Source organism: Myodes glareolus, chromosome 25 (assembly GCF_982192425.1).
Source record: "Myodes glareolus chromosome 25, mMyoGla1.1, whole genome shotgun sequence".
NCBI classification, from domain to species: Eukaryota; Metazoa; Chordata; class Mammalia; order Rodentia; family Cricetidae; genus Myodes; species Myodes glareolus.
Genome location: NC_142050.1, coordinates 15,604,524 through 15,631,108, shown reverse-complemented (window position 1 = coordinate 15,631,108; position 26,585 = coordinate 15,604,524). Strand labels below are relative to the sequence as shown.

Genomic DNA, 26,585 nt, shown 5'->3' with positions numbered 1-26,585 from the left:
TATGAAATGGCCCTGTGGGTGAAGGTAAGTTAACTCTCTGAAGTCAGTGTAGAAAACTGGAGGCTGTGGCCAAGCATCTGTTAGCACGGCTCTCCTAAGTGCTGGGAGGAAGAGACAAGAGAATTGCTCAGAATGTAGAGTGGAGGCACACACCTTTGGTTCCAGCACTTGGGAGGCAGAAGCAGGTGGATCTCCATGAGTGTGAGGCCAGCCTGGTCTACAGAGTTCCAGGACAGCCAGGACTGTTTCACAGAGAAACCCTGTCTCAAAAACTAAAAAAAAAAAAAAAAAAAAAAAAGGAAAAAACAAAACAAAACAAAAACAAAAACAAACAAACACCTAAAAAAAAAGTGGCCAAAACCCATATGGGGGGGGGAACTCATTATTTTGCTAAACAGGCTGTAGCCCTCAGACTTCATTAGGGGACTGTCTTTGTACATTGGATAATGGTTCATAGAGAAACTTAGAACTGGTCACAAATGGAACATTTATATCACCCTCTCCTCTCTAAGCTTCAAGGACTACATCTCAGAAAAAAGGGGTAGAAAGATCGCCAGAGACAGAGTTAGGGAGGAGTGATTTCTGACATGGTGGGACTCTTCATTCATGGACTCACAGTTGCTTGAACAAAACCTGTACATGAGCCTGCACCCCTAACTGGAAGCCACTGACAGCTGTTGGCGTTTTGGAGATAGATGATCAATTTTTTTAAGAGTGTGGTCCTGGTAGGTCAACCACAAGTACATTTCAGTGGATGGCCCCACGTCTGTGAATATATGTAATTGGATTTTCTAGGTTCTTAAAAAAAGAGGATATGAAATTAAGAGGGGGAGGGCAGGTATCTGGTGGGAGTTAAAAGGAAGAGCTGGGGGAATGAATATGGTAAACATACACCATATGTTTACAAAACTACCAGAGAATTAAGAAAATATCATACACACACACATAAGGAGAGAGAGAGAGAGAATGCTATAGAAACAAGGTACAAGGAGAATAGGGAAAAACTCTGAAAAGTTGACCTCTGATCTTCAAATATTTGCTATGGCATGCATGCCTATACACATACACACGTGCACACACACACACACACACACACACACACACAAGAGAGAGAGAGAGAGAACTTCAGAAACTACATACTATAAGGAAGTACAAAGCTGCAACTAATGCATTTCTATCAAGGCTCTCATTGTTTATCTTCCAGTGAGCGCGTTTAGGTGAGCCACACAAGGGAACGTAAAACATCATCAGGATAGCATCACAGGGAGCCTCTTTGACAGATTTATGCTCAGCATTCGTTACTTTTTAAATATATACACAAGGAAGGGGGTCTTAAATGCTTCATTAAAAAGCAACGCATAATTACACTTATCTTTTAGTCTTATGCCAAAAAGATCAGTTTTCAGTGCTTTGATATTTGTTGGTATAGAATAAGATATAATGCCCAAACACAATGACTCTATTGACATGGCTATGAAGTCAACAAAGCGATTCAAGTTCATTTAAGAAAGTATTTTAAGAAATTCTTACCTTAATTTCTAGTACATTTTCATTGCCCATTGAGATCATCACTGGCTTTTCAAAAAGCTTAAACACAGGATTATGCACATAAGCGAGATCAAAGTGCTTGGAAAGGACCCCGTCCAACAGGAAAAAGGCTTTGGTCTTCAGGGGGAGTTGCAGGTCCAGCTGTTGCAGGGAAGGAGTGGTGCAGCAGATGATCTCCGAGTTAGAGCGATGCTGGCATGCCTGCAGGAAGACAGTTTCCCACCGTCAGAAGACACAGGCAGCTTTGACACGATTCTGCTATTGCGAAACTTCAGAATCCACCCAAACCACACTGATTGTCAAAAACATTCTCCATTTAACTTCCTAACGTTGAAGAACACATTTCAGGAAACATGATAGGTGTACAATGTTCCAAACAACTGTTTTTTTAGGAACCCAGAGTGTGCCGGGCAGAAGCTATGGTGATGTAGCTGCAGCTGGCCTTCCCTCCATCTCGTAACTGCTTAGGACAAGGCGGTCTGCTGGGGGAACTGCCTTCACATTTTGTAAAGCAGCTATGGGCGAACAAGGGCTGGACTTTGAGAACTTAGAAATCCTTGGTTCAGATCTCACTTTTAGGTTATGAGAGGTGAGGTGAAGGCATCACTCAGAAACTGTTTCCCCACTTAGGAACTACGGCTGAAGTTTTCTTCACAGCGTGGGAAGCTTCACCGTAAAGGGCTTCGTACGCTGCCAGGTTCCATGTGGTTAACATCACAGCTGACAATGTTCATGGAATCTCAATAGTGTGTTAACTCTACAAAGTTCGTCTCTTGCAATGTTCCTGCTATTCCTACAGGGAGGTGCCATTCTGTGCCATTTTTAGGTGAAGACACTGAGCTCAGGAAAACATACCTCATTCAGTCTGGTCACACATCTGAGGGGTGGAGTGCCAGCAACCAAGGCCATTGGCCTCAGCGGCCACTATCATCACCACTGAGCCTTGCGTCTTTCTCACTCCGTAGCCTCTCTAAATAATTCTGTCCACGTTACAATGGCTCTGTTGCTATTATTTTATATCCTTTCATCTCTCACTTCCAATCTTCCTCTTTGAAATTCTGATTTATGGAATTTTGGAAAATGCAGCTTCCTCTTGATTGTACTTAGACGAAAGCCAGTCACACAAAGTGGTGTATTTAAAGTCAAAGGGTTGCGTTTCTCCCCCAAGGAAAAGACAAACAGGCAACAACATCCCTTAGATTTCCTTTTCTTTGACAAGTAGAGTTGGAGATAAAACAATTGCTTATGCCCACAATAGCAAATGACCTCAGGATATACATAAAAAGCACGGAATCTGCTGTGTGACGTTTTCTCCTTAATAATTTAAAACTTACTCAGTATTTAAAAAATCTATGTTGGAATCAGATAAGACGGAGAGATAAAAATGAACAAAGTAGATCGCACTATCTAATTTTATATAAGATAAAATGCCATAGTGCTAAGAACTATTTATTCCCATCATCTTGTAAAATGGAAATAAAAGATTTCACTGCTACCATATTAATTCTCTGTATAATAACAAGAACCTAGGAACCACAGATTAATCTGCAGGATTCTGGTACACAGCATGCATTAACAAATTAATCTACATCTTTGTTACGTTAATTATTTCTATATTTTAATGCTGTGAGTTTACTGGAGTTAAAAAAATATTCTGGCTAGATATAGATCTACATCAGACATCACCATTAAGTTTTTATTTGCTAAATAATAAATGAGTTCAATTCATCATAGTCAACCTTACACTCTATAAGCCACAGAGAACTGGGAAGGAGCATACACCTCTCTATAAGGCAGTGTTTAGAAAAGACAGTAAAGGAAGGGAAAACGAAAGAGCAAACAGTAGAACATCCCTGAGATAGTTCACACTATCCAGTACTAACATGCAGAGCTATTGTACGCTGTGTTTCTGACTCAAACAATGGAAGTTTCTTTTATTTCCACATACAAGACAGGTAAGACTTGTATGTCTGAGTCTTCTTGGTGGTATGCCTCTCTTACATCAGATACCTGGAGGGCTTCAAGCAAACATTTAATTATAAATACATGGCCGAAGTTGAGAATTGTTCTGTAGATCATCTTTGGGTAAGGAGATGAAAGCAATCTCTCCCATTATTTTAATAATGGAGGCTTGCTCTTCAGTAAATGAATCATTTATCAGAGCCAACTTTAAAAAGTCACATGCCAACACCAAAGGGGCTAACTGTTATTTTTATTTGGTTAAAGTAAAATTGTATCTTGGTTGTGGAGAACGGATGTCCCCAAATTAATATCAGTGGTAATCTAACGTTGTTTGTGGCCACGTATGGGGATTGGCTTCCAGGTCCTTAACTTCATGCTGTTACTCCCTGGAGTACCATCTCTCGGAAATATGATAAGAATCTAATAACACGCGTTAGAGGTGATGCAATGTGGGTGCTTGAGAGGGTCAAGGGAAATCTCATTTGGGATGACCTTACTGTTTGGTGACTTAGCTTGACATTTTTAGTCCCAAATTGCTTTTTGTAATTAAGGAACAGAGTAGCTGTAGTCTTTAAGAAATATTGGATGGGAAATTTCAAAGAAAGTGCTATAATTCAATCTATCACTTGCCTAATTGAGAGTGTATGCGAGAGAGGGCGCTTGGAGCCTTTACTCCAAGTAGAGTGCCTATGTCCAGCAAGAGTGTGACATTTCATCACAGAAAAACTAAAACAAAATATAGACCTTTCTGAGGTCTATATTAAATCTATGGCTGTTTCTTTTTGTTTGTTTGTTTTTCTTTTTGAAACAGGGTTTTATTTAATGCTAGTCTGGTTTTGAACTTGCTATATGGCCGAGGCCAACCTTAGGCTTCTGGTCCTCCTGCATCCCTCTTCCGGATGCTGTGATTATAGACACATACCACCATGGCAGGCCTTATGTGACCTACTGTAATGGATCTATCACCTTTAAGGATAAATTACGGTTGAGTTTGCAAATAAAAAAGGATATGTAGAGAAGTGAAAAATACCACCCACATCTGGGATTAATATTTCTAATGCTTTCTTGTTACTTGATAAAAGTATCTTATTAGCATGCCGTGTGTGCCAATAGAGACAAAGGCATTGGGACGGAGATGCAAGAAAACAGGTTTTAGATTCACAGCCTAAGACGCAGAGTGGTGGGGCAGATGTGATTTTACTTATCTATTTTTTATCAAGAGGTGTGTAATAATTTAAAATTTCCTAACTTCTCTAGTCTAAATCATGTCTTTGATTATATATATGTTACAGGAAATACATTGATCTGTAATACATGTCTACATATAAAGCTTTTCTATGTATAATTCGATGTATGATATAAACTTATCATTTTGCTTATTGGCGTCATGTAGTATGTATTTAAAGAAAATAAAAACATATTAGCATGACTAAAACACAGTATTTGCACTTCTCATTCATAAAAATGTCCATTTCACATCTTTAACTTGAAAAAACGTATCAAAAGCTCTGTTAGGTTTCCATTGCTGTGAGAAAGTGCCATGAACCAATCACACTTCGTCTGAGGGTCGTCAGGTCAGGAGCTCAAGGAGGGAGTATGCAAGCAGGAACTGAAGGAAAGACAGCGGAAGAATTCTGCATAGGGACTTGTTCTCTCTCTATAGGTGGTCCTATCTTTCCCACGACCATCTACAGAGGGCGGGCACCACTCACACTGGGCTGGCCCCTCCAGCATCAATGATTAATCAAGACAATGCCCTCTCCCCTCCCAGTCTTGCCTGCAGGCCAAGGTCTCTTGGATGATGAGATGGAGGAGGTCTCTCAACTGTGGTTCCCGCTTTGCAGATGAACCCGGCTTGAGACAAGCTTGTGTTTGTACCAACAATGTTGAAAGCTGCTGCCTCAAACTGAAGGTCTTCTTTGACATATAAATGGGTGTGTGCATGCGCGTGTGTGTTCACGTGGGTATGTGTTCATGCTCACATGTGTACATATGAATGTGACTGCAATGTCAGTTCAAGATTCTATGTTGAATAAAAAGTGCCTTTTGACTTCTGCTGCAAAGATTCCTAGTGAGTGTTAAAGGCAAAGCCTAAATGTCCCTGAGCACTGGAAGCCTGGTGGTGGACACACGACTCCGAGCAGCCACTCCAAGGACTTACCACAGTGTAATTCACTCCCACTTCACGCACATTTATGACCAGCTTCGGGATGCTGACTGAGTTCAGGTTTTTCCCAATCCCTGTTATTGTGCTTCCACCACTGGCAAAATAAAAGAGAAAACAGGAGTATTCAGAGGTTTTCCACCAAGTCTTTAGAGGTTTATACGCAATGATAACGAGTAAGAAGGTTTTATGTTCAATGATAATGATAGAGGGCTAGCCAGAGTTGAATGGGAGCTCGGGGTAACACTTCTCTGGAAGTGTGAGAACATTCTAAAGAAAATTTTGTAAGCTGTAGAAAAGTCTATGTTTTTACTGACTAAATGCGGAAAAGAAATGGGTTTTACACTCTGAAAAGTACAAAGGAAAACGTCCGTGATCATTGCTGTGAGACGGTAGAATGGGCACAAACAGGAGAAGCTGAACTCAGTCCAACAAGACACTGGCTGTGCAGAGTCTGGTAGAGGGGAAAGTGTGTGTAGAGAAATCCCAAGGTGTGAGGAGAGGCAAGGGAGAGGTGGCTCTGCTGTCAGGAATTGCGCTCAGTCGAGAGCAGACACAGACGCACACGCACGCTCTAGAAGACACAGGTGTGTATACACTAAGGCACCGTGTTAAACCATTTTTCTCTAAGTTGTCTAAAGCATAACTGGATAGGAAGAATGTTTCTTGGCATGAGGTGCCAGCGATAAAGTCAAGCTGTCCCTAAATTCCAAATGTAATTTCCCACTGAATCAGAAAGGTGCCTTCAAAAGAAACACCATTGCATTTAAGTGAGGAGTGAAAACGCGAGGCTGCTTGGTTGTTTCCGCAGCCAAATCACCCGTCTGTTCTTGCTCTTCTTCTCCTCATGGGCAGCTTTCACTTACCTAATGAAAGATTTGGTCGGGTAGATTTCAGAGACCATGGGGTCCTCCCGGTAACTGAAGCTGCTTGTCTCTCGGTTGGCTAAATCAATTTTCAATTTCACGGGAAACTCGGCGGAGATGGTTTGGGCTGGGGTGTAGCATTCAAGAATACTATCTGATACACTGACCAGAATCAAACCAACAAAAGAACAGAGAGGAGGGAAGGAAGAAAAACAGACATGAGTTATTAGTGATAATATACATAATCCAAAACTATATCTGTAAGTCAGAAAACATAACCCTGTGGAGTTTCCTGAGGTGCTTTAGATGACAAGCTATTCCTAGGTTGTTTACATTCAACTGGATCCCACACTTAGCCTTGTTGAAAGGCCATCCGTGACTTCAAAACAGTTGGCGGTTCAGGCAACCTTCAAAGTACATTGGTACTGCGGCAAACTTAGCTGCTTCCACTATACGAAGGAGAAACATGACCACCTTCCAAATCTAACCTCACCCATTTCTTCCCCCCACATGTCTTCTTCTGCCTTGAATCTTGATAGCAATGCTTATTTTGATGTAATGCCAATAACCAGAGCCTCAAGCTCACTCTGTAGCTGGGATAAGACTCAGCACAGAAAAGGAGTGGATAGCAAGACAAAACTCAGGAGGGAGATAAAGCAAAAAAAAGGAAGGGTAGAAAAATCAGCAAAGGGGGTGGATGTGGAAAGCAGGGAGCCATCAGCAGGAGAGGAAGTCATAGATAAACATCTTTACTGTGATCTGTTTGCAGAGACGCAAAAGGGCTTGGTGCGACGTGTCAGGTACAGACATTAATACAACAACAAAAAAAGCTCCAATACCTTTTCAAAGTACATGTTTTCCCACCAATCGAAATGTGTCGAGAATTCCCGCTGTTCAGATATTTCCCAGTTAACGTGAGCAAAGTCCCTCCAGCCTTAGGACCAAAACTTGGAGAGATGCTTGTTATTACAGGATCCTGAGTGGGCAGCAAAACAAAAATGTAACTGGTAAATTCCACCATTTAAGCAGATGAAATAAAGATCAAATGTCCTAGGTCATGAACAAAGTAATGCTTGGACTTACTACATAGGAAAATGCGCTGTATTGTGTTGTCCCTCGGCTGTTGGAGATGATTACAGACACATTGAAGTGCTCACTCATCGCAGGACCAACTGTGCACTTCAACCTAAAAAAAAAAGCAAGACTTAATATGTTTCAAATGCACATGCATTTTCTGGTTTTCTGGCTGCTTGTTGTGATTCTGAGCTCATGACCGCAAACAGCAAGCTCAGTTTCATGGAAGCATTAGGTCAAAAATCGCATAATTTTATTTTTTGAGTGATTATGCCAAACTTTATACCGACAATAATAGGAAACTTCAGACCTCACCATGGCAGACTTCGCCAGCTAAGAAGCGCATGATAATCTAAGCTTGTAAAACTCCATGGTTGGCACATGTAAGATAATGATTGCTATCTCACCAGCATATGAAGCAATGTGCCATCGACGAACAAGCCAACTCTCTCCATCAATGTATGCCAGCAGCTATATTTCTGTGACTGTAGTTATGACAAGTCTATTTAAATCACTGAGAGGAACAAAACTATGGCAGTTTTTCCATAGAATTATTAATGTTACTGCACCATGTTGGGCACATAAGTATTCATGTGGAAGCCATAGGGTCAACCTTGGGTGTTATTTCTCAGAGGCCATCTACCCGGTTTTGAGATGGGCTCTCTCACAAGGACTGGGACATCCCCGATTAGGCTAGACTGGCTGACCAGCAAGCCCCAGAGATCTTCCTGTCTCTGCCTCCCCAGTTCTGGATTACCAGTGTGCACCATCATGCCCAGTCTTTTATTGGGCACTATATTGAATTTGGGTCCTTGTACTTGCCTGGCAAGCACTTTGGCAACTGTGGCATTTCCTTAGAAGCCAACAGAGTCAATTCTTCATCAGTAATCTTATATAGTTTAATATATAATACAAAGCTGAATATAATTTATTTCACTAAGTAACTCCTAAAAAAGAATGCATTGTGTTTTTTCTTTATAGATCTTAATTCATCTTGCAATAATGAGTTTTTGAGAACAAGGGATGTTTTTAGGGTGAACTTGCTTTTGTCTTCGGGCTAGCAAGCTTGACATTAATTGGTTTTAGTTTCATTAAAATGTATATGTTAAGGAGTTTTATGACACTGGAATGAAATCCATTAGATGCATTTACTCTCTAGAACAGATTCAACCAAAAAGATTCAACCGTTAAAACCTCAGTTGTTGCTACTACAATGTAACAAGTAATTCCTTCAATACCCACTCACTGTAGAATTTAGAGACTGTAGAAGGATTACCTAGGATAGAGAGAGTGGAACAAGCACTGGCCTTGATCAGAGGGCTGAACTTGGCAGTTTGTCGGCTCTGATCCCTTAGTTTGGCTAGGCTGCACCCTAGCTTTCTGAACTTTAGGGAAGAATGGAACTGACACCTCTCAGTGTTTGGGGGAGATGCCCGGATGACAGAGGGCCAATAACTATTACCTGAATATAAATCTAAGTTCACCAAGAAAGTGTCTCAAAGGTGTGATGGGTGGTGTCACCCCTGCTGCGAGGACCAGCAGGTGGGTTGTGATAAGAGGACAGACGCCACTGTTTACTGATGTCCACAGGAGGCTTTGGGAACAGGGTTTGGGGTCTGAAGAGGAAGGGCCACTATTTCAAGTGACACAGGCAGCTTCTGCAGAGCTTTCATTTCAGTCGTTTCATAGCTCCTGGGAGCCTGGCTAGTAGGACATTTCAGTAGGTCAGGTCACAAGCCTCATGCCCTGGCCTTACCATACAATCCTAGCCCTGGGAACTACAATGGAAGGAGGTGACCAAATTCCTGGAGTCGTCTCCCGACTTCCACACGCGATGCTCCGTGTACGACAGTAGGCCTAGATTTTTGTCACCACACAAAACCACTGAAAATGCAAGTATTAAACTCCAACTGTGCATAAAAGGTAAATCAAGCAAACAAGTCAAAAAAAAAACAGTCAGTGGCTGCTGGATCGATCTTTTTTTTTTTTTTTTTTTTTTTTTTTTTTACTGAGGCCACGTCACCTTTTTCTTTCTCCAAGTCTCTCCAGTGCAGAGACCGGTCAAGACCCTTATCAATTCATGATGAACATGTTGAGCATTCTTTTTTAGAAACTGTAATTAAAAGGCCTGTCTTCCAAGCCCAGCCCAGCAAAGCCACGGCGCTCCTTACGTATTTGCTGTGCTCTCACTTAGGGCCAAGGTACAGCTCTCATTGCCAAGCAGAACTTTGGTTTTCTTTAAATCAAATTTGTTATTCTTCTTGAATCCAAAGTCCCAGCCACATATGGTCAGCATCGTTCCTCCTTCAAGGGGCGCACTCGTGGGGAAAACCTACAAGGATGAAACAGAACTTAGAAGGAAAGTACAGCATAATGTGATTTTTCTCATAGTGTGGAAACCAAGCAAACTACGTATTATATTTTAATATTTATTTTCATTTTGAGAAATTTATGTGTATAAGTTTCTCTGTGTGGGTTTGTGCCTGTGAGCACATTGACTATGAAGGTCAGGAAAGGACATTTGATTCCCTAGTCCAGGAATTACAGCTGGCTGGAAGTCAGCAAATATGGGTGCTGGAAACTAAGCTCAGGTCCTCTCTAGGCATCTCTCCAGCTCCCTGGATCTGCTTGATACGTACCCATTTGTATTCCTTACATAAGATTTTCAGTAGCTTTTAAATATGGTAACTATTTGATACATAACACACACAAAATTATGTAATATTTAATACAAACAACACATTTCCATTGGGGAAAAAAATCAAAACTAAGAGATCCACAAATCAGAATTGTAGTAATTTTTCTAATTCTCGTTGACATTATTTTACCTCATTTTAAAGATATTTTTCCTCATATGCAACATTCAGTGAATAAGAGGCTCATCTTTGGCGTGTTAGAAGTGAATTCTGACGGTACTGGAAAGACGGTGGCAGCCATGATAAACCATAACATGAGGCTTCTGTGTCGTCTGGAAGACAACAGCCCCGAGGCTAAAACTATTTAGGCAAAACACACTTCCAAGTTAAAAATAAGCTTCTCGTGGGGAGCCGTGTGACAATTGAGAAAGGAAATGCTCTTTTGGGGGGACACATTGTAAATTGTGCTGTAAAGCACAATGGTGGGAAAATGAAGTGTGAAGATGGAGAAACGGCGACCCCGCCTAGGCCTGCACGAAAGTCTGTCCAGCACCAGCTTACAGTTAGAAAGAACATACAGAACAACTCAAATCTGCAAACATTCGCATCCTCCCTCAGTAAATAATTACAAACCAATGTCCTAACTCACCCTCGTTACAAAACTCTCCTAAAGTCTTAGCTTAAAGCTTTTATGATTGCCATTCTTGCCATAAAAATCCATTACCTAGCTGTGTCTTTCATGAAAATTCACCTCATCTCTGTCTAGCCAAATGAGAACTGCTGGGGGGAAAAGTCTGTTTATTATGATATTAGAAATTCAGCAGAAGAGAAGAAGCATTGGCCAAGACTACCACACGGCTGCTGCCCCTTCTAACGAGAAGGTTTCCTCGATCCAAAACAGTAGCTCAAGCTGCTGTAGGCCTGCTCCTCTGCCTCCAGCCCTTGCCCTGCTCCACGTCCAAACCAAAGTCTGTCACTCAGCACACACCATCGCTCCCTACGAAGAGGCAGAGACTTGACCGTCATCGAGAAAAGGCACAGAGTTGTTCGGCAGCTGCACGGGCCAGAGACAACGTGACAAGAAGTCCCGCCCGAGAGGACGGCTCTGTGTTAGCCTTCGCTAAAGCTGAACACGGTCCCAGCGGCTTATGGAGGAACTGCCGCTCTTCCAGGGGAAAAGGAAGGAAGTTGTCGTAGACCACACACCCTTGCACAGCCCCAACAATGGGCTGGCAAACTCTGAGTTAGCCTGAAGTGCAGAGAAACTCTCCGGGCAGGAAAGGAGTGTCCTGCATAGAGCCCCAGAAGTCAGAACTCCCACCTGTCTGGTTCTCACAGGTGAAAGATCCCATCACTGCTGAGGGCATTCCAACAAGACTTTCAGATTGTTACTGCACTCCAGTAAGATAAAATATGAGAAAGCATTAAAAAAAAAATGGAGACTAAGTTTTACTACTGAAGCCACGTTCTGGTTTAGCAGGAAAAACAAAGCCACAGACGAGCCGATGGCAACACACTGCTGCCCGGTCTGCTGTTGTTCCGTATCTGGGATTCTGATCAATGATGTAGTTCTGTTGTGTCTCTGAGACCATCTTAAGTCCTATAAGGCATGGCAAGCCCCTTCCCCGCCCAACACCCTCAGGATATATTGGGAAAAGGCCCCTCATTTTCTGAACATTCCTTCTTGCTCTCAAAGATCAGATGGCATATTTGAAGCAATGGATTGGGGTTATAATCCTGAGATCACTCATACCTAAAAGTGCAAAGACTCTCAGCCACTGAACACCGTGTACCTTGAGAAGCAGGTTGATGTATATGTATCAGAATGTGAAAGTCTATACATCAGCTGGATTTGCGCATATAGAGTTGAGGGCAGCAAAGCAAAGGGACAATCTGTCTTGTTTTTTTGCAGTAAGAACACCCAATGTCACGGTCTAGTACAGCATGAAATCTTTCTAACAGCGATGGGTGGGGGCGGGGTGGGCTGGGCTGGGGGGATTTATAGACTCAGCTGTGCTGCTTTCCTCTTACTGTATGGCCCAGGCCTCATCAGCCTGTGCATGATACTCTGCAAGCTTCTACGCTTACTTTGCTTTTACTTTTAAGTTTTGTTTTGGGGGTTGGGTTGCAAGGGCAGAGGGCAGAACCAAGGGGACAGGGAGAGGACTGGGATCAGGATGAATAATGTGAAATCCACAAAGAATCGATAAAAAGTTTAAAAAAAAATCAACTGTAGAGTGCTGGACTTCAGAAAGAGGAGGGAGGAGGAAGGCTTGTATGAGAGACTACGTGGTTCTAGAAAGCTCTAAGCTATTTACTCTGTTTTCAGCTTTTTAAAAAACAAGCCTTTCATGATTAGTAACAAGAAGCACAATGGTCAAGAAGAAATGTTTCTCCTGGTCAGGTTATCAGTCTGCCTTCTTAAATACTAATGCGGATAGCTTTGAAAAGCTGTTGGAACTTGACTGACACGCACACACATCACACACACACAGACACACGCGTGCACACACACACACATCACACATACCACAGACATATCACACATATACACACAGACACACACAGACACACAGACACACAGACACACACACACACACAGACACACGCGTGCACACACACACACATCACACATACCACAGACATATCACACATATACACACAGACACACACAGACACAGACACACACAGACACACACAGACACACACACACACACACACACACACACACACACTCAGGAAAGTTGTTATAGACTGTGAAGAAATCCCCAAGGCTGTTTGGGAAAGTATACAGTTTCATGTGAGTGTTAGAAGGGCACAGCAAGGATCCAGAGTTGCTATTCCGTGCTTTCAGTGCATTCTCTGGCTGGTCAAGAATTGAGAATGGCATCACACCTAGCAGAAAATGGTTTTATTGAAAAGCCAGCTAACCACTGCAAATCTCGCTGCAAACCGTGGCTAAATGGAAACAGCCATGAAGTCCAGCAGGGTTTCCACTCGGCTACTTTGTTTACTTGGAGCGAACCAGGTGACCCAGTCCTTTAACTTGAATCTTTCACAAGAGAGAGGCTTTTACTAAAGTCCAACTGGTCTACATGCAGACAGAAAAAGCCAATACTGGGTCCTTGCTGAGGAAATATTTTCAAGCAAAATGTACACGGGCCAAGAGGTTAAAAAAAAAAAACTACCCCTGATTTTCAAACCAATCCTTATGAAAATAAAACAACAGTTAGCTATGCCATGCCAGTGCTGCAAGGCTTCAGCACCAAGGCTGCCATCCTTGCCAGGAACTAGGATCTTCAAGGGCAGGGTACACGTGTCTCTTTTTGAACTATATGATCAGGAAGTATTTTCAAAGTGAATTAAAGGAAGGAGATGACTTATAGACGTGTGGATGTCAGTACAGCTATTCCTACAGTCATCATTTCTCCTTCAAGTACGTTGAGACAAGATTTAAGCCACCCACAGGCGGAAAGGGAACTGACGTCTATGTGTAAGGATGGTCAGTCTCCGTGGCTCAAATCAGGGGCCCCCATGGATGCCATGGACCTAAGACCTCTCTCTGTGGAGTTGGAGGCTTCTGCTTGGGCACCTGGCCTAGAGCAGGCAAGGAGGAATGAGTGTGGGTGATTCAGGAGGGAACAGAGCTGAACTGGGGAGCAGTGTTGCTCACTCTTACTGTTATTCCTTTTGATCTCTGGTCCCTTTAAGGGGCAAGCCACGCCCACTCCCAGCCACTTTTGACCTCTCTGTAGCCATCTTAACCCTTTCCTTCTGTCCCCTCTATGTCTATGTCTGTGTCTCCTCTATGTCTGTCTCCATGTCTTTCTTTCTCTCCCTCTTCTTTAAGTAATAAATGCTTACCTTTATGTTTAGCCTTACGTCTATTTACTATGTCCTGTAAGTCTTTTATCTGCCACACCGGCCCGCCTGACTCTCCCGGCCGCATGGCTGGTACCAGCCTGTCCGGGATGAACCCGCTGCTGCTCATCACAGGGAACCTGCACCGCTCTAGCTGTCTCTGCCTGGACTAGTGGCTGCGGTCACCCCATCTTATTTTTTAAGAACAAAACTTACCCCGCTGTGTATCACACATGGAGCTAAGGGAGAGCAGCCACCCTAGAGAGGACCTCGGGAGCACTTCAGATGCAGAGTGAGGTAGTGTCCCAACTCCACCTTAGGGACAAAGCTAAGATAGAGAGGGCTGGTGACCCCCCCCCCCACTTTAATGAATAAGTTGATTTTTGCATTCTTTTCTCGTTTTTGGAACTTGCGTTTAAATCAAAAAAATCTTCCTGAGAGCTGACAGATGTTCCTACCTTGTAAATTGCAGGCAGACAGATCTCTTGAGTCCATGTGCCGCTGGGGCATTCGTCAGAACGCACACATTGATCGTGGCACCAGCCACACTGCACAAAGGAAGGGGCGGAGAGACACTGACTGCAAGACTGGAAATGTCCACAGCCCAGGCCGTTCAGTGGGATCCTGGAGATCTGCAAAGAAAAGGGACAGAAGGAGTTTCTAGAAGGGTTTCAGTTTGCTCAGGTGAGAGCTACATCTGTAAAAGTTTCATATAAATATCACCTGAGGGTTGGAGACATGGTTCAGCGGTTAAGGGCTGTGGTTGCTCTTCCAGAGGACCCTGGTTCAATTCCCAGCACCCACATGGCTGCTCACAGCTGTCTAACTCCAGTTCTAGGGGAGGACACCCTCACGCAGAAAAGAAAAGAAAAGATAAAAAAAAAAGCCAGGCGGTGGTGGCACACACCTTTAATCATAGTACTCAGGAGGCAGAGGTAGGCAGATCTTTGTGAGTTCGAGGCCAGCCTGGTCTACAGAGCAAGTTACAAGACAGGCTCCAAAGTTACAAAGAAACCCCATCTCAAAAAACAAAAATAAACAAGCAAAAAAACAAAAAACAAAAACAGGAAAAAGACAAAAATATCACCTGATAGCATCTAATTAGGATAGCATCTATTTGAAAACCCCACAACAATAGTTTTAAGTGATCTAAAAAGTCAAACTCCTCCTTTTACTATTGGCACATACATGATAAAAGGTTAACGCTGTTTCCTGGATATGCTGGGCACCGGAGATACTTGCTGCTTGGCAGGCTGAGATAGGGCTATGAGTTCCAGGATCTTGACAGCATAGCCTGGACTAACTCACTAACACCCCAACCACAACTTCAAGAAACATCATTACTGTCTAGGCCTATAACGCTAGACGTTATACAGCGCATAGAGACAGGTCTCTGTTTGAGATGATTTTCAAATAACAAGAGAGACCAATTGAAGCTGCAGGGGAAGCATTTGAAACCCTGGAAAGTTCTATGTATGGTCACAGACCATTCTGGTATCAAGACACACATCTCTCTCTTAGAGGACAGGGATTTCTGGCTGGACTTAAATTCCTGTGTGTGTCGCCAGAATTTATCTGCCTGCTCTTGGGTTCTGTGTTAGGACTGTAATTTGCATTCTGCGAGGTTGTTTTTTTTTTTTTTTCACTGATAAACAGGACTGAAGAAGAGCACAATCTAGAGAAGATGCCCTCAGGTCTCACCTCCCTTGGACAATAGATAACTCTACTTCAGGCAGTCTCTGGAAGACTCAAGAAAGAACTAGACGGAGGAGATATGAATCTAAGACTGAGAGAGAGGTTATTAAAACAACAGCACACAGTATCTATTTAAAAAGAACCAAACCCATAGAAATTCCAATGGGAACAGGCCTTACCTTCTTCCCTGTGACAACCAGTGTGTAGCCATTTTGGTCTGATGGCTGTTCAACAATAACTTCTGGAGAGACAGGCTGGGAATCCAGGAGGAAGTTCACATGAGGGGTGGAAGGTATGGTCCGAGAAAGCACAACCTGAGGAAGGAAAGCAAGCACACTCATTCCAAGGGACTAGCTTCAAACATAGACCAGCTAAGTGCACTAGTGTTCCAACTAAAGACCGGCGGTTCCCCATTAGAAATCAATGCCACGTCTTTTCATCACCTGCCTTGAAGCCAATTCTTCTGAACCCTCATGTTTTGCCCATGGCCTCAGCAGTTTATAGGGAAAGATCTTGCGAACAATTAGCTGGCACATTCAAATCAATCCTTACACGTGTGTGGGCAGCTGGAAGAGACGAAACTCTCCCCAGAAGGAAGCTACCACATAGGCTACATCGTCACTGGATTATTCTCTAATCTGCCCTTTCAACCTTCCCCATGGGGCAGTTTCCCTTGACATCATGCTAAAAACAGAAGACATGGAGTCTGGAAACCCAGGGCTGTTCTTAAGCTGTATTTATCAATCTTATGAGGTCAGAATAGACCCCGGCTATTGGGATTGAATTCTATTTTTTAATAACACTGTCTCATGATATAATATTATTTCTGTTACAAATAAAGTTCTCCATTTTGTCCTGTCTGAAAACTAAGGCCTGGTGGCTTTAACAATGTCTGAATGATGTGTACGGAGAAACGGTGTTGCTCTTGCTTTCAGGGATTTGTCATTTGGGATATTCCAGCGATATGATGTCCCTCCTTCCTGTTTCCAGACCCCAGTGATAATGGAAGTTCAGAGACAGATCGGCAGGGGATGTGGTATCAGGAGGGCTCTTAGCTGAGTGCAGCGCTTAGGATGGCTTGTGCATGCTCAGGGAGACCATTGTCGTTAATGTGCTGTGCGCGCAGTGGGTGTGGGGGAGGAGGCTGGTGCGAACTGGGCTCCACTCTTCTATGACACTGCCCTACATTTCCAAGAAACTTTTTCAAGCTGCATTTTCAAAGCGTATTGGTTCGTCATATGAAATCCTAGGACAGCTATGGGCACCCCGAAGTTAGAATAAAAAGCCAACCCACCACCAAAGAAACAAAAACACTCCCTCAACCATAATTTTTCATTGACAAAACAGAAGTGCAGATTAGAGTAGTGATTAAGGGCTTGGTACTCAAAACCATACAAAATACACTTATTTTGAAGAAAAATAGCCATTTTTTTTCTTCTTTAACACAATGAAAAGGCCAAGTAGCCTGAAACAATGTGGGATGATTTCCAAGTGTTTAATTTGTTCTCATGGGGTGAACTGTTAATAGCAAAACTAACTAAATGCACATTGAGCCATAAAAATTTAACATCGTGACATTTTTGTTCTACTCCAAACACTCAACACATTGAAAACACCTCCATTAAACTGGGCAGTTATATTTGCACAGAAATTTAATGATGACTCAAAGGTCATGTGGTCATGACCTCAAAGGTCATGAGGTCAGGATGGAAATTACTGTTATTTCCTACATTTAGGACTCAATAGACATTTGTGACCTCTGTGGGCAAAGCAAAGAGGAGTTTAACTTCCAGTCCCTTACCCGCACCCCTGGGCTGCTCAACCCTCTAGACCACTTCACCCCAATTTCAGCTCTTCAATTTTGCAATCTTAAACCCCTTGGGTGCTTAGCTCCTTCTATTCTCTATAGTTCTTCAACCCATTATTTCCTCTTTGAATACAAAGGTTTTTTTTTTTATCTGCTTTTATCATTCACAAGTCCAAAACTAACACAAACATCAGCTTGTTAACACTCGGTCTTCGCGATTTTCACTTCCTTGATGACTATGGATCAACTCTTGGCTATTTGCATTTTCACCCCTTCTCCGTTTCCTCAGTGCTCCTCAGACATACTACACAGCGATCATCTCCCAGAACACTTTCTAAAGGATGTCTTGCATTTTCTTCATACTGCTGTCACGTGGTATGTCAGAACTGAAGTTGCGGAGCCGTATGGTAATTCTATATATAACCTTGCTCTGTTTAGAATTTCTTGTGTCTATAATAAGCAATCCCTTCTTAATTTCTAGATTGTTATCTCGACTTTATCACATATCGGATTATAGGCACTTCCCTTTCTTTTCATAGAGAAGCTCTGCTCTTTGCATCCCTGGGCTTGGGTTGATGGATTTGTTGTTGCCTTCTCTGATTTTTCAGCTGGAGACTCCGTACACATAGCACTGTCACTGTAGATAACCACGTCAGACATGATTCTAAGTGCTTTTTAAGAGATCAGAGTGGCCTTTCACAATTATTCTGAGTGATAAGATACTGTTTTTGTGCTGTCAATAAATTCCAAGGGAGAATTTAGCTAGAATGTGCAAGAGTCAGGTTTCCCAGAGGCTTTACCTAATGCCAGAATCCGTGTGCTTGACCCCTCCTTAGAAACCCAACTGTTTGGTTCTAGGAGTCCAGGAGTAAGTACCAATCTGAAGCTTAAAGTCAGAACTTCCAAAGAGCACTGGGGAGTTGAAGCTAGAACAGTCTTCAGCAGTGTGTGCTTGCCCGTTGTTCCTTGTTTCAGGAACCTTGGCTGCATGAGTCAAGCGTGCCTAAGAAGGTCTCTCTGTTTTGAGCAGCACTGATAGCTCACATGACACTGAACTAGCCTAGCCAGCAAAGTTCATGGACTAGAATGGGTGTTGTCTGCTACAGAGATTGGGCAGCAGGAGAAGGCGGGAAGGCCATGAGAAGAAGGGGTGAATCTCTGCCTTTGCATTGATGAGCAGAGACCTTATCACACATGCAAATACCTTTTCAGTTCATCGTTAGCCTTTTCTCTGCAGGAACACCCACTGTATGGAAATGCCAAGAATGCTTTTTCTATCACGAATCCCTCCCTCTCTCTCACTGCCAGAATCCTAAATAATTGAGTAACCACTAAAATCCTCAAACTACCCCTGAAGCAATGCTTGCAAGAATTAGGAGTTGCTTTTTGTTGTCATGGAGATATTTCTAGGGACAGATCAGAATTTGGCATGTAAGTTTAATTCTTATGATAAATCACTTGGCAATCTGAGAACAATTAGTATGAAATAGAAGACTTGAAATTATCTTTTGAATTTCTACTGTGTCCATGACTAATGTTTAGCATTTAGACCACAAAACCTTTTTCTTTAATGATCCTGAAAATATAGCCCTAATGCATTGTTTGGGGGAGGGTGAGGGAAGAAGTCGAATTTACTTGCTCATTGCAGTTATTAGACCACATAAACTTTCTCAATAAAATATCTGAGAGAGGATGTGAGAAAATAATGCATGAACAAATAAATAAAGTAAAACAGTATGGTTTCACCTGGAAAGTTTGTAAATGTGAACAAAATAATTTTATATGAGATACTATAATTCATAAAAACTGAATTTCCCTAACATATACATAGATTTATTTTCAATTAGACAACTTTACAATTTAATTTTGTTCAAAAACAGATAAACACAATTTAATATAAAATCAGTTTTGTGGCTATTTACTTCCTCAAATGTTTCTGCTGCTCTTTTTCAAAGTAGACAATTCAAAAATTTCATGTGAGAAGAGGAAGAGGAGGAGGAGGAGGAAGAGGAGGAAGAAGAGGAAGAGAAAGAGGAGTAGGAAGAAGAGGGAGTGTGGTGGTTGTAGGATCAGTAGGAATTTCAGTGTGGTATGGACCAATGGTCTGTATTCTGTTAATTATATTTTAAATAAATTCTGATTGGCCAGTAGCCAGGCAGGAAGTATAGGCGGGACAACCAGACAGGAAGAAGAGGAGGATCAATGAGAACAGAAGAATTCTGGGAAGAAGAAAGTCTGCAGTTGTGACCCAGCCACAGAGAAGCAAGATGTGACTGCCTCACCAAATAAGGTACCGAGCATTTAGGTGGCTCCTACACTTTGCCTCTGAATAATGCTACTAGGGATAGATGTGAGCTTCTTGTGTGGACATATACTTTTATTTTTCCTGTGTGCTGTGTCTAGGATAAAGATTTTTAAAACCTTTTGGTAGCCCCATTTTTAACTTTTCAGAAGAACTGCTAAGCTTCTTCCCGTGGTGTCTGTACTACTCTACATTCCTACAAGTTAGGGCTTCCACGTGCATTTCCTTTTCTCTTTTCTTCTACACTTTTATGAGGCAGGGTCTCTCTATATAGCCATGGCTATCCTGAACTTCACTATGTAGATCAGTCTGGCCTTGAATTCACAGAGAACTACCGGCCTCTGCTTCTCAAGTGCTGGTGTTCTGGGCTTAACGATGTGTGCCACCATATCTGGCCCTATTTTCGGTTTTCTTAATTATGGCCATTTTAGTGGGTGTGTAGTGGTACTTTATTGTAGTTTGGGTTACATTTCTATGTTTATTACCAAGTGCTTTTCTTTCCCCAGAGGAAAGTTTTTGCCATCCCTGCTCAGCACCCATAGTCATGGCTTTGAAGAAGGTTTCTTCACAGTCAGAGCAAGCTTCTATGGTGCAGGGTCCTAGAGAGACTGGTAAGCAGCAGGGTAGATGCTCCCTGAAGAAGCAGAGTGGCAGAGGCGGCAGACTCCCCAGACACCTGGGGAAGGGTGTGGGGCAGCGGAGGTGGAGGGGCAGTGGGGTTAGATCAGCATGGGTGAGGGTGGGTTCCATGGAGAACAACGAGCCATCGCTGCTGTCATGCCTGCCTCGTTGTGACGGACTGCATTCTCAAGAGCAAATAAACCCTTCCCCTTCACGTGGCTTCTGTCAGCATTTTGTTCCAGTGACGAGACAAGTCACTAAAGCAACTCACGGATTAGTATTGCAGACACATCGACTACAGGACAACCAGTCAGTGCACAGAGTTTATCTGCAATGCTAGTTAAAAACAATAATGGTTCATAAACTAATGCTACACATGCTTCATATTTTACGTGTCTCTCTGCTTTTTTTCCTATCCCCTAGAGAATTTCATCCATGAAATTAATTTTAGTTTCTCGTTGTCATATACAACCCAACCAAACAAACGTTTCACATTTCCCCAGGGTTTCAAACGTTTATGATGCTTTAAATTTCCATATGTGTGATAGTGAACCAAATACATGCCTTCTAGAGCATGTATGCATTGATTTTAAGAGACTGTACATGAACCCAGCTTAATTTTTAGCTATGGTCATTACCTTGAAATTCTTATTCACAATAAGTTCCTGCTTAGCACAAAGAGACTTCTGAACTCACTATACACAATTTCTTCAAAAGCAACTGACTACTGCTAATAATATTCTTTTGGACTATATCTAGGTGAAGGCTGTGCATTTCACTTTAAGTGTTTTTAGTCACGCCTCTGTCTGAAAATGTTGTAAGAGATGAGTAAATTAACAATCCCTACAGAGAAATGATGCGTGAGTTTAATCTTCATGCAGAAGCATCTCCATCTAATGCTCACGTTGCTGAGCCTGTATGTGTCTGTATATTAGAAAGCACTAGTCATTCTAAACACCATGCATGCCATTGCCTTCCAATGGGCAGCACTGATGTGGCACACCAGAGTGGCGGCGTAGAAGCCACAAGCAATCTGATGACAGAAGGTCAGTGGATGAACTGATCTTACGGCAAGGGAGTAATTATTCTCAACTTCACTGATTGCCGACATAATCCTTTAAGTAATGATCATAAGGAATGATCATGACCGAAAGACATTTTTCCTCTTTAAGTTTCTTGCTAGACCCAACTAGTCCAGATAAGATCAGAAGAGAAAGAAAGTAGTGGGTGTTACTAACACTGGAGGTAACAGAACAGGAATGGGGAGGGTGCTGAAGAAAGACCCGGGTGGTAACAAAGAACTTAACGGTCGTCGTAATTGTGCCCAGGCAGCGGGCACTGTTAGCAGACACAGTGCGGTTGCCCAGTAAACGCTTGTGGGGCTGAATTTGAAACAAGCCTTGGAAAGGCTTCCAGCCCTTCCCCCATCTCTGATTCACTCACTCTCCCTGACCTGACAGTCATGCACAAATATTTTAATAGCAATCCTTTGCATTTAGAGATTAAAGGCCTTATACAAGTGCTGTAAAAAAAAAAATCAAGCAGGCATTGTTTAGATGTAGATTGGATGAGGAGCTCAGAAGGGGAGACGTGGGCAATCCCTGTGATTAGTCCTGTGATCTTCATGGGAATCCATCCTTCTCCCACAAGGCCCTGCACACTGGGCTAGGTTTCCCTGTAAGGGTGCATATCCTCACTGCTTGCTTCTGCTGTCTCAAATGCTACTTGGTGCTTTACTTCAAAGCATCCCAAGAGAGTGATCATACAAATGAGAACCGTTTTTGAATTCTATTATTACCATATTTCCACTGATCTCGACTCATCTACATGTGCACGACAGTAGATTTAGGTTTTGTCACACCTGCATGAGATAAGTTACACTCGTTTAAACGTTAGCAACATGTCAGACATGTCCTCTCTGCCACGCACAGGCTATTGTTAGCTAAACAATATAATTCTTCCTAATCAAATAGCCACTGTGAAATACCTGATTCACTTTGCACCCAACAGCTGGGGCCGTGGCGTGGGTTCCCAGCCCGAGCCCAACACCAACACAATAGGAAGGGTAGAAACAGCTGCAAACTCTTGGGATAAAAAAAAAAAAAAATTGCTCAGCGACTCTGCCATTAGGCTGGAGGGTAGGAAGGAAGTAAAATCATTTCTCTGTGTTTTTCATGTGTGGCAGCTGCCTTGGGTGGGAAAAAAAATATGTTGATTCTGCTCTGTGACAGAAACGCTATAGTATTTATTAAAACGGTGAGTTGCAGAAACTTAGCCTGGCCGTGGATTTAGAGTTTTAGGCCAGTCAAAACACTCACAGAACCTGGTAGGGAGTCACTCTGGCAAGGCCAGCTGACGGTCTCCTATCTTCCCAGCCCCCCTTCCCTCTTCCCTCCACTGTATCTGATGTAAACAAACTGGACCTCAGTGTGGTTGGCTGCCTGATTCAGTTAACTGTCAAATATTTTAGGTTTATTTATATGAAAGTTGATGGAACATAAGTATCATGGAAATACAGCCCCCGTGGTTCCAGAGGCCCCTTGTCTGTGTGCACTATCGCTGCCAGGCAAGTGTTTGATCTCCTCTATTCAAATTGTCTTTCCTCAAAAGCAGGTTCCAGCTTTCCTTTGCTTCATGCATTTGCCCAGTAGAGAAGAATTAGTAGGTTCTTAATACATGCTTGTGAATTTACCTTTTTATCTTTGTGCCATGAATTGCAGAAGATAGCTTTTTACTCCCATACATACTAAGGAACAAGAATAAAGCATCAACTGCAGAATTTTAGTTATAATGAGTATATGATTTTATATATACATGATATATTCCTTGGATGGTATGAACTTTTTTATTAAAGTAAACGTACTGAAAAGTGGGATTTCATTATAATTTGAACATGTGAAAATAGACTATGACCCTTTTGATGTTTAAGAAACTACTCCTTTATGGACAAAACATATTACATTTAGGAATATATATATGTATATGTATATATACATATATATGTATCTATGTAAATAAGTATGTAATTGCATGAAATAACTGACAAAACATGGTTCATGAATTTGAAGTAGAGCAGGAGGGTGTATGGGAGGGTTTGGAGGGAAGGAAGGAAGGGAGAAATGTTGTAATTGCAAAAATAAAAAAATATCTCTCAAAATCTAAAGTGACTGTAAAAAGTGTATTAGTGAGGACCTGGACTGGTAAGATAATGGTCAACTTAGAAAAAAAGAGAAAGCAGAAATGAAGATGAGGGGGAAGCAAGCCATCGTCATGAGCACATCCGGAATCCCTATCTTCCCTGAAGGTCTTGGTTTCCAATTCTCCTCCAGATTCTCTGGAATATCATAGCAACTATCAGCGTGAATGAAGCATGCATTCAGACACAAGCAGTGTAACAGGTGACAGCCACATAGGAATGTTACAGCGTGTAAGTGCGCGGAAGGAGCATATGTCCCACCTTCACAGTGGAGAACAGAATGACGTCACCAGGACTGGGATCAGGTAGACTGCAGACTAGCTAGGGGGACGGGGAGAAGAGGCGTGGTCGGCAGTGGGGGAGTAGCAGCGGGGACGCCATGTACAAATGCTCACAACACAGGACCTTTGTCAACACTGTGACACCGCAACTTTGAAAAGGTCCCGCTCTGCTCAAGAGCATCAGAGAATTGATTTGCACCTCTTAAACTGTAGCCATGACCAACATCCAGATTACTCTAAAAACACTGAGAACTTTCAAAATTATGCTTTGTAAAATAATACGGATCCACGATGTGTAGACGGGTACCTCCGAGGAAAATCTCATCACCCTCAGCGTTTTACTAGAAACCATCCTCTGATCAGGATATTAACTACATCAGGCAACTAAAAAATAAGCATCTTGCCTTATAAGACATTCTTAATATTCATAAAAATTCCACAGATGTCATTGTCCTTCTGCATTAATTGAGAATCTGCTCACGAACTCATGGTGAAAGCACCAATAACTATTAAAGCGATAAAATACGTCTAACATGAGGGGTTGCTAATTTCTGCAAAGTGCTGTGATTCTTGTAGCTCGGGAACACTAATTCCATCAAGTCTAAAATGTGAACCTTTATCATATGGAAATAGTGCTGCTGGCCATTAGAAGCACTTCTTAATAAAGACTGCGCTTAAACAAATTAAGTATCTGGTCTTCTCTGTGTGGGGCTCCACCATTTTGCAGAACGAGGAGAGATTTTAATGGTAACACCCCTTGCTGAGTCCTGCCAGTGTCTCTCGGGGTGTGAATGTCTCTCCTCAGGGACACACACGGCTCACACAATAGCGCTCCTTTGATCCACAGTTTCCCCTGAGAGGAAAACACTGCCTGGAAGGGCTTCATTGTTTCATTTTTACTTTCCAATCATGTGACAGAAGTTATGAATGGAAAAAAAAAGGCTGTTCCAGACAAGCAAACTAAAGCAACCACACTCGAGTTGAAAGGTTCAAAAACTTGACCAAAACAATCTACCTGCTTCATAAAAAGTAGGCCATGTTTCACCGTCGGTCTTTTAGGTTCGTCTCTAGCTGCGACTGTGGTTTTCCCTGTCTAGTAAATATCTGACAGTGAAAACAGAAACAAATGAATTACATGAAACCAGCTACGCCAAGAAAGCACCTACCTGCATGAAGCGACCTTCTGATGTCCCGAGATTGGCAATGGTGAGGTCCCCTTTGATGAAGGTGGATATAGACGTCAGAAGCACCTGCTTGAACTGGCCCATGAATAGATCCACGCGCTGCAGAGCTGTGGTGAACTCCGTCCGATACTCGTCGCTGCGCACCTCACAGCCCGACGAATTCCTCAGCAGGGTCTGGAAGAAAACACGGCCACAAAGTTAAGGTGAATCCAGGGCGAACCAACGGACGAGAGACCTTGCTGTGCCTCATTAAGGCGCTTGCTCCGAATATCAAGGATAGCTGGGCAAACAGACAAACAGCCCTAACCACGCACGAATGCCGGAGTGACCAAAACAGCTTCAGTTTGACTACGTACTGTTGTGTGCACAGGCTCTCAAAAATGGGAGGCCAAGTGTAAAACCTCAGTTTTACACTGTGGTTCAAATGGGCACTCATGAAGACAGAACCTAGATGCTGTTGAAAGAAAAACAAAACTTTAAGATATTTCATTTCTGGACCTCCTAGCAGCAAGTCCGGTGAAATGAATTTCAGGTATATGAATATTAATATTATTAATAACATATTCGCCGTTCACGGTCATACTATGAAATATCTTAAAACTCAAGTATATGTTCTTGTTTTGGGGCCAGAGAAGTGGAGGGAAGTAGTGGTTATAGAGTTCACGGGAGGCAACTGAGCACAAGACAACCGCAGCCATCAAAGTCCTGAACGCAAGCATTTTATACAACTCCTACAGTCTTCCCGTGCTCAGAAATTGAGCTAATCTCTGTTTTACTCTTTCAATCTGTAAAACAGAGATTGCTACAGAGAAATGTCCCCTCCACAAGAATTGCTGTGAAAATTAACTAGCTCACTGAGTCTCAGAGAAGAGAACCAGTCCACGGAGCTCCGGCCACCCCGGGAGAAAGGCCGAAAAAGAGCGGACGTCAAGTATCTCAGTGAGCTGTTTCCTGAGAGACAAGCACCAATCTGGTGATGTTCCAATTCAACTGGAAGGGTTCAAAAACTTCCGTTCATTGATGCAGGGCAATGCCAAGCAATGCCATGATCCCTGGCACTATGGATGCCTTCAGACCCCTGGGTTTTCTTTTGCCTATCACATTTAGGCATCTGTGTTTCCTGTGCAGGGCCATTCATGCCAGGACATCCACGGCTGTATTCTAGGCTCATGCCTGGACTGTGGACTAAGCATACTGGAACTGTGCGTCTCCTGTGATATCTGTTTCATTGATTCAACATTTGTATCCCCACCCACATGTCAGAGAGATCCCAGGCTTAACATGACTCCCACTTCCCGACCTTATGCCATTACACACCTCCCAGCATGACTCTTCCGTCCCTTCATCTATGTTCAATTCAGTCATCCAAAGGTCTTCGAGATTCCTCC

The 26,585-nt window shown here is 42.7% G+C and overlaps 1 protein-coding gene across 5 annotated transcripts in view; it reads right to left on the bottom strand.

Annotated features, from left to right (window-relative positions):
• Met (MET proto-oncogene, receptor tyrosine kinase) overlaps positions 1–26,585 on the bottom strand; it is a 112,876-nt gene that overhangs the window by 35,114 nt on the left and 51,177 nt on the right. For all 5 annotated transcript variants that reach the window (XM_085683709.2, XM_048448994.3, XM_048448995.3 and 2 more), the window contains 9 exons: positions 25,180–25,371; positions 15,986–16,120; positions 14,570–14,743; positions 9,786–9,946; positions 7,624–7,726; positions 7,380–7,516; positions 6,541–6,702; positions 5,672–5,771; positions 1,531–1,749 (listed from right to left, as the gene is read on the bottom strand). In XM_085683709.2, the coding sequence (XP_085539835.2) occupies positions 1,531–1,749; positions 5,672–5,771; positions 6,541–6,702; positions 7,380–7,516; positions 7,624–7,726; positions 9,786–9,946; positions 14,570–14,743; positions 15,986–16,120; positions 25,180–25,371 (1,383 nt within the window). The remainder of the gene's footprint in view (positions 1–1,530; positions 1,750–5,671; positions 5,772–6,540; positions 6,703–7,379; positions 7,517–7,623; positions 7,727–9,785; positions 9,947–14,569; positions 14,744–15,985; positions 16,121–25,179; positions 25,372–26,585) is intronic.